Source organism: Podarcis tiliguerta (assembly GCF_965153285.1).
Source record: "Podarcis tiliguerta genome assembly, chromosome: 8".
Taxonomy (NCBI): domain Eukaryota; kingdom Metazoa; phylum Chordata; class Lepidosauria; order Squamata; family Lacertidae; genus Podarcis; species Podarcis tiliguerta.
Window position 1 is genome coordinate 21,648,263 of NC_139541.1, and position 21,730 is coordinate 21,669,992.

Genomic DNA, 21,730 nt, shown 5'->3' on the forward strand with positions numbered 1-21,730 from the left:
GAACACTGTCCAACCATCTCGTCCTCTGTCGTCTCCTTCTCCTTGTGCCCTCAATCTTTCCCAGCATCAGGGTCTTTTCCAGGGAGTCTTATCTTCTCATAAGGTGGCCAAACTATTCAATTCCCCATCATTAGCAATGGAAGGATCTGCTAGTTTGTGGCATCTCATTTTTCCAATCTTAAATTCAGTTCTATCTCTTTCTGCAGCAATTTGCAATTCAATCACCATCATGAAAATTCTTCAGAATTTTGGTGTGAATTTCCTCCTGATAAACACATTTTTGTATTTTCATGTGTTTTTCAGCCAGAAGTCTGTCCTGTCCTGTTTTTTAATAATTTTTTAAAAAATTAAAAATGAAAATGTTGTGCTTAAATTATATACATCGTTGTACACACTTCCCCCTAAAATATGCATTTTTTTGCAAATACGTTTTATACATTTCTAATATAAAGTTCACACTTCATATGCCTTACACCTTTGTATGCATTAGATGGTATCCAGTGCTAGTCCTACTCAGAGTAGATCTTCTGAAGTTAAAGGGCATGACTTCCTTAGTTTTGATAATTTCAATGGGTCTGGTCTCATTAAGCCTAGCATTGGCCACAACCCATTATCCTCATAAAATACAGATTTCAGTATGTGTCTTTTGAACCAAAACTGCATTTTTTAAAAAAGGACTCTGCCGACTCTGTTCAAGCTGCATATTAGCTGGAGAACTGCGAATTTGGTTGGTTTGCTTTAAAATGCAGACAAAACAAAATTCTCCTCAATTCCTATTCTTGGGGATCTCTGTCTGAGGAGGCACCTCAAGATCCATAGTGCGGAGGGCGAAAGCATCCTGGAACTGTATTATCAAAGAGGACAAAGGAGTTTTGCATGCATATTTTCGGGGAGAAAAGAGGTGTTCTCCACCAGTGCAAGTTCAGTCTTGCTCCGAATTCCAACTGTTACTCACTGAACACTGATGATATTGTAGGAGTTGCAACGCGCTGGAGGTCTTGCTTGACATGGATGTCTCATGTTGGTACTTTTTAAAAAAAAAAGAAAAAAGAGAAAGAAAGGAAGCTATTAGAGTGCAACATCAGAAAGTTATCCGTGGGTGAGGTTCGAGAATCCCAAGTTATAACTTGTCCCTTGATTCCAAAGTCTGGTTAGTTTTAAAAATCTTAAGATTGATGGCATGTTGGTAAGGAGGGGAGGGTAACTAAGTTCCATTGCTGTGTTGAACTGGGGATCTGCAAAATGAAATCCATCCAGCTTCTGTTGCTTTGCAGACACATCTTCAGAGTTTTGCTTTATCTGGTGTAGAGTCAGGTCGTTGGGTGGGATCCAGTGCTAGAGTAGACCCATTGATGTTGATGGGTGTGGCCAAAGATTGTATATGATAGGGTTGCCATATGTCCAGATTTCTCCAGAGAAGTCTGGGATTGCAAAGGCGGAATTAGCGTCTAGAGGGGGGAGGATTTGGGGAAATCAGCAAAATGTCTGGATTTTTGAAACTCCCCCCCCCCAAAAAATGTCTGGACTTTTAGTTCTTGAAATATGGCAACCCTAGTACATGCCAATCAGACAGTGGCGTAGCGTGGGTTGTCAGCACCCGGGGCAAAGGAAGTAATTTGCGCCCCCTAACCCGTGGATTTGTGCCCCCTAACCCGTGGATTTGCGCCCCCTAACCCTAACCCCCAGATGTTGTGCCCGGTGCAGCCGGCCCCCCCTGCACCCCCACGCTACGCCACTGCAATCAGATGAACCTCGGGGTTCCTTACAAGTCTACAGTCCTATCATTCTATGGCTGTACTACCCTCTCACCAGCAGAGCCGTTTTTCCCATTAGGTTTACTGGTGCGTTGCACCAGGTCGCCAGCCTCTCAGGGGCGCCCCAGCGAGTGGGGGAGCTGTGCGGCTTTACCGGCAGCCTCCCCTTTCCCTCCTGCACACCCACCAGCTGTGCCCCGTCAACCATAGCAGGTGTGCAGCTTGCCTCTCAAGCCTCTGCGGGAGGAGAGCGATCCCCGCAGAGGCTTGGGAAAAGGTTGGCAACTCTGGGAAATGGGGGTGGGGCGCTTGAGGGATCTTTGCACCACGGTGCCGGATATGCTTAAGACGGCCCTGCTCACCAGCAAGTTGGAGTGAGCTCCAACAGTTTCCTGTCATGTGTTCAGTGGGCAGGGGATATTCTCAGCTGTACCCTGAGATGCCAGCAATTCAACTTGGGGTCTTCTCTGTGCAAAGCAGGCGCTCTAACCATTGAGTTTATGGTCCCTCCCCAGCGAGTGATGCTAGAAAGCTATTGCAGCCCTGGCATGGGTCTTCAGCATGGACCCCCAAGCACAGGGCAAGGGAATCTGTGTGCCTGTTCTGGGGTGGAAGACCTACGTACGTGTGCAGGCTTGCCTCTGCCAAGACCAAAAATATACTTTGTTCAAACACGCTCATGAACTGCCTCGAAGACCTCAAAAAGGTGGGAGATGCATACGTTGAAATAAGGAAAGAGGATCAGAAGGAGGCTTTGTAACTCAGCAAGAGGGCATTTGCTTTCTGCGCAGCATCCTCAGATGTGGCACTGTGGTGCCCATTGGGAGTGGGGGGGCCAAAGGGAGGAGGCCCAGCAGCAGGTGGTGCCAGAGGCAGAGCCGACTCATTCTAGCTGTGCCCCATCTGCCTTCTTCTCCCTGCTGAGTTATACAAGGGGCAACACTCAGGCTAAGATGAAGGAAGCTGATGGACAGTGCCCGCCCCCTGTTGACTAGTGGAAAGTAAGAAGGCTGGCAGGTGGGGGTTGGCTGAAGGTAGCTGGCAAGCCAGGACCCCATTTGCCCCGAGGGAAGATTCTTTGCAAAGTCTTCAAGATTCATTTGCCCATCCAGGGAGAAATCAGTCGGGTAGCTTCATGGGTGCCATGCCCAAAGCCCATGGGCCACATCCACTGCAGGGGGCTCACCAGCCCCCAGCAAAATCAGCACACTCTTTTCTCCATCTCAGTGCTGAGCTGAGCGGCTTAAAGCTCCTCTGCACAGCGCAGCACTGCAACAGTGAAATGGCCCAGTCAAAGCATGGAGTTGTATGGAAAGGTTTACGCCACTCAGCCCAGCACTTCATTGGCAATGAGTGTGGCATGCATGTGACCTGTGTGAGTGGCTTTATATCTGCTGGGTGTATGTAGCATACAACCCTTGGACCTTCAGCACACAGTCCTCATGCTGAGAAAGGGTAGATGGGTTTTGTATAAGACAATTATCACCTGCTTCCAGTTCCTTGGACAAGTTTGCCTGCACAAGGAAGTAGAGAACTGCTTTATTCTGAGCCAGACCCTTTGGTCTATGTAGTTCAGTATTGTTTACACTGACTGGCTGTGGCTCTGCTGGGTTTTGGACAGAGGAAATCCCCAGCTCTGCCTGGAGATGTCACAGTTTGAAGCTCTGCTCTGCATGCAAAGTTGATGCTCTTTTAATTGAGCCACGGCTGCTGTTCTCTTAATAGTTGTATGCTTCTCCACAAATGACTGTTGTGCTCATTCATTACATCTGTGGATGAGAATGCACTATAGCCCATTGCAAGTACACTTGCCCATAGACTTATAAAGCTGGAAGGATTCTTGGACATCACCTCCTTTGTGGGGAACCTATGGGCCATCCAGAGGTTGCTGAACTGCAGCTCTCAACATCACTTTTGGCTGTATGCTGGCTGGGGCTCAGGGATGGAGGGAAAATTCATTTGGTCTGCATTTTAATACAAACTTCTCAAATCTGCCCCCCCCCCCCAAAACAGCTATGTGAACCAAAACACAGTTCTGTTTTGAAATGAGCACTTCTCCAAGAGAAGATTTTCAATGAAATAGTCCAAGCAAAGACTGCATACAAGCAAGCATGCACGTATTAGTGAAAATAACAGTCAAACTTGCATCCTGTTGGAAGGTGGGAGAAACCGCTTGCAAAAATGCTTACAGAAGGCAAATATGTGTTGCAAAAATGCACAAAAAAGGCACACATTTTCATGCTGTCTTATGTAAAAGAGAAAAAAAAGCAATGTGCAATCTAGATTTAAGATTGGAAAAAGGAGAGGAACTGAAATTGAAATCTCTTTCTATCTCTATCCACAGCTGCACCTAAAGATAGTTCATGAGGGCCAGTCACTTATGCAAATGCCTTTAGTCTCACTTTCAGAATGGACAGCGCCCAAATCACAAAACCTTTAGCTCTTCCCAAGGCCAAAATGCAAGGGTTCCACTTTGCTAAATTTGTTACATATATTATATATGTATGCATGTATGTATATATCCTGGGTTGTGGTTCTTTTGGAGGGGGAGGGTTGCACACATGTCATCTCCATCCTGGACCAAGTTGAGGAACAAGGTCAGTCTTGTTAGAAAAAAAAGCAAAAGGCAAAAAAAGAGAGTATCCTTCTCTTTTTCTAACAAGTGGTGGCTTGTTTGGAATTGGGGGTGGTGTAGTGGCTAAAGATAAGAAGCTGAGCCATGAATGGCCCATGCTGGTTTTCTCTGGAGTGAGGCTACCCCTTTAAAGGTGCCTGTAACAAGACACCTGGAAAACTTTTTCTTTTGCAAAAAAAAGGAGTGTGTTGAGATTTCCATGTGTTTAAACTGGCGGTGTTATTTCTCTCCATCCCTTCCTTCCTCCTCCCCCCCCCTTTCCATCCTCCTCCCCCTCCGTTTCCTTTCCTCCAGTCTCAGTTTAATTTGCTAAACAACAGCATGGATCAGAGCACTGACAGCAGGGCCGCCTCCTCTAGCCCTTATAGCTCCGAGCACGCCTCCAATGTCCCGACGCTCTCGCCTTACTCGCAGCCCAGCTCCACCTTCGACACCATGTCCCCAGCGCCTGTCATCCCGTCCAACACTGACTACCCGGGGCCGCATCACTTCGAGGTCACCTTCCAGCAATCCAGCACGGCTAAATCTGCAACCTGGACAGTAAGTTGCATGGCTTGGGTTTTTTGGCTCTTTTGGAGGGCAAGGCCACAGCTCAGTGGAGGAACGGCTTCCCTTTGCATGCAGAAAGTCCCAGGTTTGATTCCTGGTGTCTCCAGGTAAATCTCATGCCTGAAGGTTTAGGCTGGAGAAGGGGAGACTGAGAGGTGATAGGAGAGCCATCTTCAAATACCTGAAGGGCTGCTGCATAGAATATGGAGAGAGCTTGTTTTCTCCAGCGGGTAGGACCCAAACCAATAGATTCAAATTCCAAGAAAGGAGATTCTACCTAAATATTGTGAAGAACTTCCTGACAGTGAGAGCTGGTTTGATAGTGGGATGGACCACCTCGGAAGGTGGTGGACTTTCCTTCCTTCGAGGTTTTTAAGCAGAGGTTGGATAACCATCTGCCATGGATGCTTTAGTTGAGATTCCTGCATTGCAGGGGGTTGGACTAGATGGCCCTTGAGGTCCCCCCAACTCTACAATTCTGTGATTCAGTGAAGCCCTGGAATACCACTGCAAGGCAGAGAAGACAATACTAGGGTAGATTGAGCAATGGTCCTACTCAGTGCTTTTTGTCAAGGGGTACTCAAGGGTAGCACCATTTTTTGTTGTTGTTAAAAAGTGTGTCACTTACTATAACAACTTCATGGTGAGTACCAGTACCTATTTTTCTAGGGGGGAAAGCACTGGTCCTACTCCGGATAAGGCAGCTTCTCATGTCCTTCAACTGGGGATTTGCCAGTCAGGAATGCACTCCCATCTTATTTATTTATTTTAGAACCTAAGCAACTGCCTTGTGCAGACTCAGGACACTGATCCATCTAGCTCAGTGCTGCCTACACTGACAGGCAGAAGCCCTCCAGGGTTTCTGAAGGACCTGGAGATGCCAGGGATTGAATCTGAGCCCCTTTCCATGTTCAACATGTGCTTAACCCACTGAGTTATGGCCTTTCCGCAAATGCTGGTGCATGACAATAGGCTTTCTTTTAAATATGCATTTGCCCATATTGGGCAAGCGGACTTTTCAGATGTGTCGATGCATCTTACAACCATCTTGCCTTTTTCGCTCTTCAGTCCAACTTTGGGAGCTAGGTCACTGGTATGTCCATTATATGTGACCTCCTCTCTCTCAACAAGCCAGTTCCAAAATCCCATTATACCTGGCGCAATGCAAGCAAAAGGGTGCAGGGCATAGCCGAACAGATGTGTCATTTACTGTTCACTTATTACACATATATTTGATCATACAACTTAGTGCAGCATAGGCGGGGTTTCCCATGTAGCGTTGCATCCATGTGCTGACCAGACCTGATAACAACAACAACAACAACAATCTGACTTGGTTGCCCCAGCCACTGTGGGTGGCTCCAGCCACTCTGTTTAAGTATGGCAAGTTGGCTGTGTCATATCCCTTTAGACTAGCAGTAGCCAAAAGTGTTGCCTTCCAGATTTTGTTGGGCTACAATGCCCATCATCCCTGGCCTTGCTGGCTTGGGCTGATGGGAGTTGTAGTCCAACAACACCTGGAGAGAGCACCCTGTTGGCTGTAACTTTTAGACTGTGCCTTCAGAACTGGCTTCATTCAAAGTGTCACCCACTGAGCTCTCTCAGACAAAGCAAACTAGCCACTTTCCGCAGCAAGGTTGAGAGGGGTCTGAACCCACTTCTCTGGTATCACTCAGGTTAAGTGACACGGTACATAAAGAGGCATCCCTCTATGCTGCTCCTGTGACACACACAGCCTCCCTTTGCACATGGTTCCTGTCAGTAGGGATGGAGGAGAAACTTGACTCACTTCACAGTTAAAGCCGAGCCTACCTGTTCCACGCTTTCCAAAACAATATGCGAACGGAAACATGGCCATCCTTTGAAATTTGCGCTTCTTTGAATTTTTCAAGGCAGCCAAGTTACGTGCACCAAAAGCGCATTGGCTGGGGTGAAGAAGCATGCATGAAAATGCATGACATTAAGTGAAAACAACATGCAGAACTGTATTCTGTTATGGGAAACTGCTTTGCAAAAATGTGTATATTAGGCAGACTTGCAGACAAGCATGCGTATATTAGGAGATGGCCAGATTAAAATCATGGCGAATTTTCACGAGCACTTTATTGGGTGATTGTTGATTTCTTTTGAGAGAGAAAAAAAAATCAGGAAATTGATGTGGAAATGTGGAAACTGAACTTAAGACTAAGCAAAGAAACCGAGAAGCTGAAGATGACAGATTCACTCATCCTTATCAGTCAGGATAATGCATCGTGAGTGGTGAGGAGAGTGCCAAGGGCACCACAGCACCGTTCTCCTCCTAAGTAAACTGTTTATTTGGGTACAAGGGCATTCTCGTTGGCAGGCACGTGGCTTTGGAATTCATTGCCAGACCACAAATGCTGCAGGCTTTCCTGAGATATTTGGGGACTCAGCCCCAACCCCAACCCTTTGCAGGCTCTCCTTCGAAAGGTTGTTACTGGGTTTCCCTTTGCTCCAGGCCTTTCATGATATTGTCGTAATTTTGAGTGGGTCGGCCTGCCTTATCTGTATTCTATTTGCTAACTATAGCCATTGCATTTCTGCAATGCAAGCTGTCATGAAGGAGGCAGCATATAGCTGTTTCAAACCCATAAAATGGTGCTGTTAAGGGCACCATCTCTGGGCAAAGCCTAGCCTCCATCACAGAATATAAGAAGCCACCTTAGACTGAATCAGACCACTGGTCCTTCTAACTCAGTACTGCCTTCACTGGCTGGCAGTGGCTCTCCAGGAAATCTATGCAGGAGTCTCTCTCTGCCATCCTTGGGGATTGAACCTGGGACCTTCTGTATTCAATGCAGGTGCTCCACCACTGAGCTACAGCCCTTTCCTTAAAACACAGGAACATAGTCAGCTGCTGTATACCGAGCCAGACCATTGGTCCATCTAGCTCTGTCTTTTTGACACTGGCTGGCAGCAACTTCCCAGGGCTTCGGGCAGAGGACATTCCCAGCCTCCCCTGGTGATTCTGCAGGGTTGTAGGACCTGCACTCTTCTGCATGAAAAGCAGGTGGTCTACCACCAGTCTTCCCTTCCCTAAACTGAACTCCCTTAGCTGAGTGGCCCAGCCCAGAGTGACCAGGATCCCACAGGAAGGCAGAATTTCTTTTCATGGCACAGACCTTAACGTGATTAGTAATAGCTCAACAGGTTAGAGCATGGCTGCTAATGCCAAGGTTGCAGGTTCAATCCCTGTATGGGACGGCTGCATATTGCAGGGGGTTGATCCTCAGGGTCCCTTCCAACTTTACAATTCTATGATCATTGACTAGTGGTTGTTAAAAGGAGAGCTGGCACTGAGGCATAAAAGCCCATTGTCTGCACACGCATGCAAATATTGTAGCAAGTGTTCCGCTAGCTGTTAAATCATCGTGGTAATATTTCTAAACCAGCCCAAGTTAAATGGCACGCACAAAACGCTTCTCATACTGGAAGGTGTTGGGATGAGCTCATCACCAGTCTTACATGCTACTGTCTAGCATTAAGATTTCAACTGATTTTTCACCACAAGCCTAAGCACACTTACAGTACCTGGGAGCCAGGTATGATGGGGGAAGAAACATGATTCAGTTTGCATTTAAAGGTGAACCTAATCTGTACTTTCTGCAACAAGACACAGTCATCCTTCGGAATGTGGATGTCTCCGAATCTTGCTTTGTCTTTCCCCAGCGTATCAGAATGCATATATTGGGGTAAAGATATCCATAAAGGGTGCATATATTGGTGTAAATGGTGTACCAAAATGCGCTGCGCTGTGGGGAAACTGCTTTGCAAAAACTGTGCACGTTAGGAAAACCTCATACCAAAAACTAGCAGGAATTCACAAATGTGAGTGAATTTTCATGAGGAGTATATAAAAAAATTGGAATTCAGGCGCTGATGTGGAGAAAACATGGGCTTGCGTTAGGAAAAACAAGAAACTGAAACAGACAGGTTTTGCCCATTCACACTAGGGAGTAGCCCCGTTGAATTCAATGGAGCCCAACTCCCGAGGAAACGCACATGGATTCTGGATGCACATTTCCTTGACTATAGTCCTGCAGACAGTTAGGCAGCTGCAATCTCAGTGTGGAGATGCCTAGACAAACTCACCCGGGAGTAAGCCCCACCAAACATACTTCCAAATAAACAGGCATAGAACATGACTGCAATTGTGTTCAGAATCTGAGATGTTGCCTGCTCTGTGCAATGGTGGTTTGCCTATCTATCTATATCTATCTGTCTATATCTATCTATCTATCTATCTGTCATCTATCTATCTATCAATCATCTATATTTATCATCTATCTATGTATCTATCTATGTATCTATCTATGTATCTATCTATCTATCTATCATCTATCTATCTATCTATCTATCATCTATATCTATCTATCATCTATCTATCTATCATCTATATCTATCATCTATCTATCTATCAATCAATCAATCAATCATCTATATCTATCTATCTATCTATCTATCTGTCATCTATCTATCTATCAATCATCTATATTTATCATCTATCTATGTATCTATCTATCTGTCATCTATCTATCTATCAATCATCTATATTTATCATCTATCTATGTATCTATCTATGTATCTATCTATCTATCATCTATATCTATCTATCATCTATCTATCTATCATCTATATCTATCATCTATCTATCAATCAATCATCTATATCTATCTATCTATCATCTATCTATCTATCTATCTATCTATCATCTATCTAACATCTATCATCTATCATCTATCATCTATCATCTATTATCTATCTATCTATCTATCTATCTATCTATCTATCTATCTATCATCTATCTATCATCTATCTATCTATCTATCTATCTATCTATCTATCTATCTATCTTATCTATCTATATCTATCTATCTATCTCTATCTATCTATCTATCTATCTATCTATCATCTATCTATCTATCATCTATCTATCTATCTATCTATCTATCTATCTATCTATCTATATCTATCTATCATCTATCTATCTATCTATCTATCTATCATCTATCTATCTATCTATCTATCTATCTATCTATCTATCTATCATCTAATCTATCTATCTATCATCTATCTATCTGTCTATCTATCTATCTATCTATTATCATCATCATCTATCTATCTATGCTTTAATCTCCCACCTTTGCTTCAAGGAGCTCAAGGTGACATACATGGCGCTCTTCCTCTCCATTTTATTTTAACAACCCTGTGAGGTAGGTTAGGCTGAGATGATGACTGCCCCAAGAAGACCTGCTTGGAATGTAAGCTGTTTTGCCTCAATGGGGATACTTTTCAGTAAGTGTTGCTAGGGACAGAGTGTCCATTGATCAGATATCCTGGGATTGCACATTATTTATTTATTATTTAGCATAATGTCTATATCATTTGAATACAATAAACCTCTAAGTAGTGGTTTTCAAGAAATATTAAAATGATCAATTTTTTAAAAGTAACGCTAAACACATTTAAAAGAGAATTAACATTGGTAAATAAAATGAGATCAAAACACTTGTCAGCATTGTTGCATTTAAATATTTTGCTGGAAGCTGCCCAGAGTGGCTGGGGAAACCCAGCCAAATGGGCGGGGTATAAATAATAATAACAACAATTTATTATTAATATTCTGCATGTCTGGATAGGCTTGCCAAAACAAAAATATTTCAAGCAGGTGACAAAAAGAGTATAGCACAAAGGCCTCTCTGCCTTATATCAATAGGCAGGGAGTTCCAACGTGTAGGTGCTCCTACACTAAATGATTGATTTCTTACAATTGTAGAATGAGTATTATGTGGCGTCTGTAACAGGGCCAGTTCTGCTAATTGAAGCGGTCAACTGGGCAAACATGGGGTAAGGCTATGCTGCAAGTAAACTTTCCCCAAGCTGTTAAGGGCTTTATATACCAATTGTGATACCCTGAACTTGACCCAGTAATGAGCAGGCAAACACTCCAGGTATCTGAGCAGAGGTATTGCATGTTGACAGGGCCTCACTCCTGTCTGCTCTATCTGCAATTCCCAGGTCAAGCACAAGGGAAACCCCACATAGAGTGCATTGCAGTTATCCAGTATGGAGGTCACCACTGCCTGATGTACTATAGTTAAGCTGACACATCTGGTTAAAGGAGCTTCTAGCCACTGTAAGTTCATGGGCCTCTGGTGGTAAAGCTGAGTTGAGATAACAGCTTGTCCAGGGCAACTCAGTGATGTCACAAGAGTTTGGACATAGATTCTCCAAGTCAATCCTATGGACCAAAGCAGATCTTTCTCCATTTCTCAATGTGCAGTTTGGGATAATCAGCCTCCTGGTGGTTTGAGAGAGGTTGTGCTTCCAGAAGAGAAAACAACAACAACAACAACAACAACCCAAGGTTGCTTTCAAATATGCTATACTCAGAGTAGACCCATTGAAATTAATGAATGCTGTAGAGGCCTCCCATTCTAGGGCAGAGATACCTGTACAGTGATAGCTCGGATTATAGACGCTTCAAGTTACAGACGCTTCAGGTTACAGACTCCACTAACCCAGAAATAGTACTTCAGGTTAAGAATTTTGCTTCAGGATGAGAACAGAAATCACACTGTGGTGGCATGGCGGCAGGGGGAGGCCCCACTAGCTAAAGTGGTACCTCAGGTTAAGAACAGCTTCAGGTTAAGAACAGACCTCCAGAACGAATTGATTATTGAAAGTCAATAGGGGAGAGTAGAGATCTTTCAAAGGCCACTGTTTCCCTTGTTCCTACTCTGAAGAGAAATATATTTAAGGAGGATATTGACAAACTGGAACATGTGCAGAAGAGGGTGACCAGGATGACAAAAGGGCCTGGAAGCCAAGCCTTATTAGGAACGGTTGAGGGAGTTGGGTATGTCTAGCCTGGCGAATAAAAGACTGAGATGTGATATGATAGGCATCTTCAAATATCTGAAGGGTGCCCCATGGAAGATGAAGCAAGCTTGTTTTCTGCTGCTCCAGAGGAGAGGACACCAACCAATTGATTCAAATGACAATAAAGGAGATTCCAGCTAAATATTAGGCAGAACTTTCTGGTGGTAAGAGTTGATTGATGGTGGAGCAAACTACCTTGGAAGGTGGTGAACTCTCATTCATTGGATGTTTTTAAGCAGAGGTTGGGTGGCCATTTGTCAGGGATTCTTTAGCTGTGAGTCCTGCATTGCAGGGGGTTGGACTAGATGACCCTTGAGGTTCCTTCCAACTCTGTAGTTCTATGATTCTAAACATATTGCCCAGGGCTTTTTTATTAGCTGGAACTTACTGGACAGCGATCTAATAGGGAGATGCAAGCTCTGAATTTCTATAACTCAATAGGGGATCAACTAGGATCACCTTTAAATGAACTATTTATTCTGCATTCATTATGATTTGTTTGCAGAGAGGCTATAAGATGTTGCATTAAGCAATTATTATCCCACACTTTCCACTTCATTTTCTGGTCACTTTTCTTATTCCATAATTTTTTATTGGGGGTGGTGGGGTGGGTGGTTTGCTGTGCAAATCAACTTGAATTGCACAACCTGGATTTGCTAGTGTGTGATTGAATCCCACCTGAAAATATAGGCAGTCTTGAAGCACCCCAGATGCCCCATCAGCAGAGTGTTGCAGAGAGGCAAAATGTAATGCAAACTTTTGCTACTAAACTCTCTCTCTCTCTCTCTCTCTCTCTCACACACACACACACACACACACACACAATGTTTAGGGGTATGTGTACCCCTGCATCCTCCCAGAAAAAAGCACTATATATTTATGAGACTGTGTCCTGCAAAAATCTATATATGCTACTCGAGACATTCCAAATTTAATTTAATAAATTCAATAGATTTAACAAATCCTGTCTTTATTTATCTGCTCCTCAAAGTACTGAAATAATCCTATAATGAAAAAGCTAGCATGTATGAAGGAGTCAATAAATTTTGACTTTGAATGTTTTAGTATTAGTATTACTTCCGCGATGGAATGTTTTTAGATGATAGTGGCTAACTGTTGTTATTTAGCAATTAAAATATCATTCGGCGCCTGGGTGTTCCCTTCTGTTATTCTGGTTCATCTTGGTACTCTTCCCCAAACTTTTTTGTTTTGTTTTTAGCTTTGTGTTCTTGGGGGCTTCATCACGTTTGCTGAGGGGGTGAATTCCCTGGAACTCTTCAGTAAAGATTGGGAGGAACTCAGGTTACCAGAGAGCACCTGCTGGAGCAAGGCTGTGCCTTCTGAGGACAATAGGATGGGCTTGGGTGATTGACCACACAAATCTGGCTTCCTTGGAGAACAGCAGAGCAGTTCCAAAGGGAGTTCATGACAGAGGCGTGTACAATTTATGCATGGTGTAGACAGGAAGAAGTGCTTCCTCCTCTTAGAATACTAGGTCTTTGGGACCATCCAATGAATCTGAATGCTGGAAGATTCAGGACAGACAAAATTAAATACCTCTCTACACAGCCCATAGTTAAACTATGGAATTTGCTCCCATGAGAGATAATGATGGCCACCAACTTGGATGGCTTTCGAATAAATTTATGTTGGAGAGAGAGGTTTGGAAGAGAGATCCAAGTTTGCTTCAGCATATAAGACACCATCTTGAACTCCATGGCATTTTTTCTTCTCAAAGTGCCCTGCAAACCCTTTCTTGTCTAATGCAGAGACGTTTAGCATGTTGCAGCTCAGACTTGGAGGAGATGAAAACATCAGCCACATTGTTGGCCTCTTGGATTGTCGTTTACTCTGCGTCTTAATGTTCTGGATCCCTTGTTTTGGATCTCCATTACATCACTGTTTAGAAATCAGAATGTTCCTGCTCGTGGGTTCTAGACTCTTAAAGAAATTCCTGTTATGGGAACGGTGAGAAGAACACCCACTGTTGATAATCCTGCGAGAGGGATCCTGTAGGAACATATTGCTCATGTTGCTCTGTCTCCTTCTATTTGTTCACATTCCTCTGGGGCTTCCCCCATTGTTGTCTAGAATGTGTTGCCTTGTGAGTAGGGTTGCTGCTCCAGCACACATTGGCCTTGTGCCCCTCCTACCCACATCTGAAGCAAGTGAGAGGCTGTCTCTTGGGCAGGGCATTCTGCCTTGAATGGGAGAAGTCATTTGAGTCAGAAGGCTCTCTTTGTGATGAAAGGAACATTTCATCCTTTGGGGAGCAGTGTTCTTTCAGAAATGCCATGGCTCTGTCCAGGGCATCTCATCATTCCAACACTGTTGCAAAAGCACCAAAATTATCTCCTAGTGAGCTGATCAGAACTGAGATCTTTTGCTCGTCATAAAAAAGCCTGTTAGGGCCAGTTGGTCAGTTGGTGTTAGCACGCTTGCCACAGTCTCTTTCAGAATTCAGCCTTAGCCTGAATAGTTCCTTCACCCATTTTGCCTGATGCCTCTTGCTAACAAATCCAAATGGAAATTCTAGCTTTCTTAAAGCTTCAGCTGCAGTTTCACAATTCTCTAGATGGATCAGCTGGCAGTTCTCTAGGCTTTGCATAACAATCCCCATGGCAGAATTGCTTTCTGTGTCCCATTTGGGCCTGGGATTCTCAATGCAATTTAATATGCCTTTTGCCTTTAAAAAGGATCTCCAATCTCATTTTGCAATGGACAATTGTGGAGTTTGTAAGCTTTGCAAGGGTGGAATTATGACAGATAATTGGATTCAGGGCTGTCATGGTTAAAAAACACGTTTCCCCAAAATGCTGGAAATGCGCACCCCACCCCACCCTGCTAAAATTGCAAAAAATAAAATAAAAAATTGCTTGATAATAATAATAAAACCTTTCTGGAGATTTGAGCACAAATCTGGTGGATGGGGAAGAAAAGATAAAAATGGTGGTGGATACCTATCCCCCACAGTAAAAACAAATGGTCAAAAAGAAGTCTCAAAAACCCTTTCATGCACACAAGTGTGAGTCAGTAACTGTATATTACAACAGTTTCAACCCATACATGGAGGATAAGCCTATCAATGGCTTCTAGTTGCTGGAAACTGCAGGAGGGGGGAGTTGCAATTACACTCAGGTCCAACTTGTGGGCTTTCCATTGAGGTATCTGCTTGGCCAGTAGGAAAACAGGATGATGCGCCAGGTAGGCTATTGGCCTGATTTTGCAGGGCTCTTTCAATGATGAGGAAGTTCTTTGACATAAACCTCACTAAAATAAATGGAAGATACACAAAGGGGAGGTGGACAAGCCTTTAGCCAGTGCTAACCCAAGACATTTTGCTTCATGAGGCAAAGGATAAGGTGCCCTTCCCCCAATTACATTCCCAAAATCTGGCCAGGTGGACAGTTGATTCTTATTTCAGCTCTGGTGATGGGACAGCAGACTAGTTTGGAGGAGGAGGAGGAGGAGGAGGAGGATAATAATAATAATAATAATAATAATAATAATAATAATAATAATAATTTATTTATACCCTCCCATCTGGCTGGGTTTCCCCAGCCACTCTGGGCAGCTCCCAACAGAATATTAAAATACAATAGTCTATTAAACATTAAAAGCTTCCCTAAACAGGGCTGCCTTCAGATGCCTTCTAGTTGTTTTTCTCTTTGACATCTGGTGGAAGGGCGTTCCACAGGGCAGGTGCCACTACCAAGAAGGCCCTCTGCCTGGTTCCCTGTAACCTGGCTTCTCGCAGTGAGGGAACCGCCAGAAGGCCCTCAGAGCTGGACTTAAGTGTCCGGACAGAATGATGGGGGTAGAGATGCTCCTTCAGGTAAACTGGATCAAGGCCGTTTAGGGCTTTAAAGGATGGAGGTCAGAAGACACTTCCGGGTCACGTGGCCAGCATGACGAAGCTTCCCGCTATAAAGCGGTACCTATTTATCTACTTGCACTTAGGGGTGCTTTCGAACTGCTAGGTGGGCAGGAAAACATCTGTGTAGGCTTGTCTAAATAAGAAGGCAGGCACCTGGGCAACTGGCAGATGGGACAGAGAGGGAGAAGTCCCACTTCCTGCATCTGTTCCTTCTCTGGCTGATGGAGGGGCCTGGCTAGTCTTGCCCCCATTGCTACAAGCTCTTTCTTGAAAGGCAGCAGGTGCACCCTCCTAGTGCCTTTTGGCCTCCTGACTCATGGACCAGTGGGTGCTCCCCTTCAGCTCTGAGGTCCTGGGTCAACTTGTAGAAACCCCACATCCTGGCAGCATCCCCCCCCGCCGCCACTCTCCTGTTTGCGATTCATTTTCATAGTGGCTGGGAGGCCAGAGAAGCTGGCTCTCTGATCCATGGGCATGATGGAGCATGTCAGTAGCCCGACAGCATGTGCAAAGCTATCAGGCTGTCTGCCTGCAGGAGCTGCCTGGACGTGTCAAAACCGGGAGCTGATCGCAGCTGCCATATCTGCCCCATGCCCCCCCTTCCCCTCCCCTTGCCACGCCAGCCAGCTGGTAACTGATAGATAATTAGTATTTTTCTCAAGTCCAATCGCGGCAGCAGCAATGGCAGCTGTGGGACGCGCTGCCTCCCTTCTTTAGCACTCCCCCAAAAAGCATGGGGGATGCTTGAAGTGAGAAAAGCACCTTTGGCCCTCCACGCCTTGCATGCCGCAGAGGAGACTTGCAAGAACGTAAGGGCATAAGCACACAGAAGAAGAGGAGGCCTGATGGACACCTAGCCCAGCGTCCTGCTCTCAGGGTCACCAGCCAAATGCTTGTGGGAAGCCCACAAGTAAGAGCTGGATGCAGCAGGGAATGCAAACTTCACTGGAGGCTTCTAAGCAGAGGTTGACGGTGGCCATATTGACAGTGATTCTTTAGCTGTGATTCTGGCATTACAGGGGGTTGGGCTAGATGGCCCATGGGGTCCCTTCCAACTCTCCTATTCCATGATTCAGTGATTCCCTATGATTCCCAGCAACTGGTATCCAATGGCACACATTGTCTCCATCAGTGGAGGCAGAACATAGCCATAGCAGAGAGTAGCCACTGATGGGTATCTGCCATGAATTTGTCTAACTCTTGTTTAGTTAGTTGGTGGTCATCACTGCCCCTTGTGGGAGTGAGTTCCATCATTTAACTATGCATTGTGTGAAGAGGTACTTTTGCCTGTCCTGCATCATCCAGCATTCCGCTCCATCAGATGGTCCTAGTATTACGAGAGGAAGAGGGCAGACTTCCTCCTGTCCTCTTTCTCCACATACTTGCATACAACTCTATCATGATCTCCCTTTGGGAGCTGCCCTGGTGTTCTGCAAGGAAGTGGCCTTGTATGGTCCGGAACCCAAACTGTCTCCCGCTTTAGGCAAAAGAAGGGGTAATGAACATGTCTAGCTTGCATTGTTTATATTCTGCCATCAGCGTACACTACACTTAATAAATGTAACTCTCTGCTCGAGATGCTTCAAGTCCAAATTCAGACCAAAGGGTTGGAGTAGGGTTGCCATGTGTCTGGAATTTCCTGGATGTAGCTGGCAATCGGAAACATTGTCTGGGCAGAAATAGCTGAAACTATGGCAAGCCATGTTGGCAGGTCATTTTTGGTGTGCCCCCCCCCCAAAAAATAGCTCAAAATGTCAATATTTTCGAGCTCAACAACTTTGATTTGAAATATGATTCCAGATTTGAAATATGGAAACCCTAGTTTGGAGTGAGGAAGTGGGCAAAAGAGGAGGAGAGGAAATGAATGGAGAGGAAAAGGAAATGGGAATTATTTCCAGCAATCCAGCAATCGCTATCATGCACACACATTGGTTTCTTCCAGTTTAGAAATGCTCATGTGAAGCAGCCTTATAGCCCAGACTCTTTGTTAGTCTCACCTAGGCTGCATTCACATGGCAGTTTGTAGCATTGTCACAACTTTTCCCTTACTGTAATGTTCCACATTAAATTTGAACTTTCATGAGATGTGAAAGCCACTTCTGGAACTATAGAGGAATATTTAGTACAACTTTAGTGCTCATTTTCATGTTATTTGCTTCCAGGGGGAAAAACTCATTTGCAAATAATATGGAAACGAGTGCTAAACTTGCACTATATTCTCTATAGTTCTGGAGGTGACTTCTACATTGTGTGAAATTTCAGGAGTTAGCAGGGCCATAGTATGATGAATTCACTCGCAGGATTTGTTCTATGAGCAACAGAAGAAATTAAAGATTATTGAATCATTGTTATGATATAAAAGATAGAAGATAGGGTGCCGCAAGGGGGAGAAATAAAAAAACACAATGGAAAAGGGGATGCAAAGTTGACAAAACAAAAGAAACATTCGTGATTTATTGGAGTGTATATGTTACATTGTCATGTTGTTTATGTGAAATTGCTGGAAATTTATTAAAATATATTGGAAGAAAAAAAGAGTTAGCAGGACCAGCCCACCCATTAGACAGGGCGAAGCAGCTGCCTCAGGCAGTGGAAGCTCTGTGGGTGCCAGCAGAGAAGTGGCACCAGCAGTGGTGTCAATTTCTGGCAAGATCTTGCTGGAAATTGGCACCAATGCCAATGGCAGAGGCAGCACTGTGTAGGTGGCACGGCAGGTGGCTCAATGGGTGGAGCTGCACCTCAAGCATCATGTGCTGCCCCTGACAGTTGAGGAAATGTCATGCAAAATGGAATAAACTGTCCTGTGAATGCAACCCCAGTTTTTATCCAGCAGAGTCTTTGGGCCCCTCCAGGTAACCCTCTTTACTGAGCCTTCATCCAGATTGGCTTGCACAGACAAGGGAGAGATTTGACTTGGTTGTCTCCCGCGTTAGTCCTACTCGTTGCAGACACACAGGAATTCATTGATGTGACTAACCTCAGTCCATTCATTTCAATGGACCTACTTTGGGTATGACTTAGTTGGCTGCAACCCTTTGTTGTTGTTGTTGTTTAGTCGTTTAGTAGTGTCCGACTCTTCATGACCCCATGGACCAGAGCACGCCAGGCACTCCTATCTTCCACTGCCTCCCGCAGTTTGGTCAAACTCATGCTGGTAGCTTCGAGAACACTGTCCAACCATCTTGTCCTCTGTCATCCCCTTCTCCTTGTGCCCTCAATCTTTCCTAACATCAGGGTCTTTTCCAGGGAGCCCTCTCTTCTCATGAGGTGGCCAAAGTATTGGAGCCTCAGCTTCAGGATGTGTCCTTCCAGTGAGCGCTCAGGGCTGATTTCATTAAGAATGGAAAGGTTTGATCTTCTTGTAGACCATGGGACTCTCAAGAGTCTCCTCCAGCACCATAATTCAAAAGCATCCATTCTTTGGCGATCAGCCTTCTTTATGGTCCAGCTCTCACTTCTATACATCACTACTGGGAAAACCATAGCTTTAACTATACAGACCTTTGTTGACTAGGTGATGTCTCTGCTTTTTAAGATGCTGTCTAGGTTTGTCACTGCTGCAACCCTATGCCCAGCCTTATTGACTGGTTGTTATATGACATCAAGCATTTCTGCTGATTTACTTTCACGGTGTTTACACATCTTTGTGTTGGTCGTTTGTTCATTCCATGCCTTTTGATCCCATTGCCTTGTCACTTTTCTAATTGCCGAATGCCTTTTTGTTTAAGTGCATTTGTTGTGCTAGGGGTGACAGAGCACTTGAATCCAATTTAACGGTACGAACCCCAATTAACAGGTATGCGCTTGAAGCCTCCCTGCAAAATACTGACTATCTGAAGATGCCCTAAATGAGAAACGATGATAAATTGCAGGCGATCAATGGCTGCTTGTCAAGATGGCTGTGTATTACCTCCCATTTCAGAGGCAGCATGGTGCTGAATACTGGTTGCTGCTAATCACAAGTGGGGAGAGTGTTGTTGTCCTCAGGTCCTGCTTGTGAGCTTCTTAGAGGCATCTGGTTGGCCAGTGTAGGGATAAGATAGACCCTTGGTCCAATTCAGCAAGGAACCTCGCCGATTGCTAGAAGTCCAAGTGCAATGGTTGCTTTTCTTGTTGCTGAGTTCACCTGGAAGGCATTCCTGCCTTTCCCCCTCCCCCTTTAGCTTGTTGAGGCTCTCCAGTTGCATGGGCAGGATCAAAGATGATCCCTTGTTGCATTAAGGCCAGATTAAGAGCATTAACCATAAACTCCCACAAATACTCATGCCAGATTTCGACAAGAGCCTCGCATATTTGAATGCAACACTAATTTTAATTGCTTTGTTTTCCTTGCATCGGAGTGATCCTGTGAATTCAACACAGGCTCGCTCTGGGACCTTTCCCCATACCTCAGTTTCACAATCTGTAAAACCAGTAGGCAGGGGAAATAGTTGTTCACCTTCTTGCGCTCTAAACCTGGGTTTGTTGACACCAGGGCCATAGCGGGCAGCTAGAAAGTTTTGCCCATATAAAGCAGGGGTGGAGAATCTCTTTTGACCTGGGGGCCACATTTCCTTCCAGACAACCTTCCAAGGGCCACATGCTAATAATGGGTTGGTCCAGTGGCTATACTGGGCGGCGCAATGAATGTAAACTTCACCTTTGTATAGTAGACTAGTTTCTGCATACACACACAACTCTCTATCTTCCATCCAGACAAGCAAGAAGCATGGTCAGAGTTCAATGACATATTCCAGAAAGGCAAAAACAAGCAAGGAGGGTGCAAAATAGGGCACGGCCATTCTAGCTGGGGTTGATGGAAGTTGTAGTCCAAAACATTTGCAGGGTACTAGGTTGGTGAAGTCTGTTCTGAAAGTAGTCAGGGCTGTTATCTTGGTAACCTAGCAATATCTATCCTTTATAGGAAAGTGGTTTTGATTTCACAGGGCCATTCATGTTTGTTATCAAAGGGCTCATTTCTTTTATTACTCATTAATTGAAAGGTATTGGGTTGGTCACTCTGGGTGATAACCAACAGCGTCCTACTCAGCATCCATTGAAATTAATGGAACTAAATTCGGCATGCCCATTAATTTCAATGGGTCTGCTTTGTATAGGACTAACGTTGAATGCAACTCACATTCATAAATGTCACATTCATTTTGTTCCTCACATATTTATTAATTTACGCATTCTTAAAATATGCTGCTTAATGCAATATTGAAGTGTGAAGTATGAAAAGACATTAAAATTAAAATTTAGCAAAAAAAATTGAAACCTAGATAAAAACAAGACAAAACTTCATATCCCAAATAAAACTGAGCATTATACAGAGCAGAGTTAAAAAGGAAAGCTTGGGGGAAAACCTTTAAGTTTTAAAGATGTATTTAAAGATCATTATGGCCTCTGCCTCACAGATTCAATTGGACTTGCTCCCAAGTAAGTGGAATTAGGGTTTCAGCCTAATTTGTTGTTGTTTTTCCTTCCACTGGGGCAATTGAGAAAATAAATCGAAAGCTACTAGGACGAGTTAACATCAGCTCCACTGTGGACAGAGATGGTTAAGCGCTCTCACCCAGCACAGATCGAGTTATGAAAACAAAGCCCATTCATTTCCGCTAGTATTTGAAAAATGAAATGGCTCGTTCTTTTTATTCATTACAAAATGCACCCACCACTACCCTACTCTCTAAAAGTGCCCGTTATCTGTGTTATTCTGAGTTGTTCCATTGGTTATTGCATAGTTGGGAGATTGTAGAGCATGGAAAAGTTTCAGAAAAGGGCAGCAAAAATAATCATGAGGATGGAGCAACTCTCTTATGATGAAAGGTTACAACATTTGGTCTTGGGGTTTCTTCTCTCTTTTTTAGTTTAGATGAAAGGCAAATAAGAGAGGACATAGTTGTTGTTGTTGTTGCTTTTGTTATCTGACTGTCTGAGAGACAATGGATAAGAGTGTATAAAATCCGACATGGTGTGAAAGTAGCAGGGAAACGCATGAGGTGGAGGGTAATTCTTCATGCAGTGAATAAA

At 44.3% G+C, this 21,730-nt stretch overlaps 1 protein-coding gene across 3 annotated transcripts in view; it reads left to right on the forward strand.

Annotated features, from left to right (window-relative positions):
• TP73 (tumor protein p73) overlaps positions 1-21,730 on the forward strand; it is a 78,821-nt gene that overhangs the window by 23,004 nt on the left and 34,087 nt on the right. For all 3 annotated transcript variants that reach the window (XM_083452144.1, XM_083452146.1, XM_083452145.1), the window contains one exon: positions 4,684-4,929. In XM_083452144.1, the coding sequence (XP_083308270.1) occupies positions 4,684-4,929 (246 nt within the window). The remainder of the gene's footprint in view (positions 1-4,683; positions 4,930-21,730) is intronic.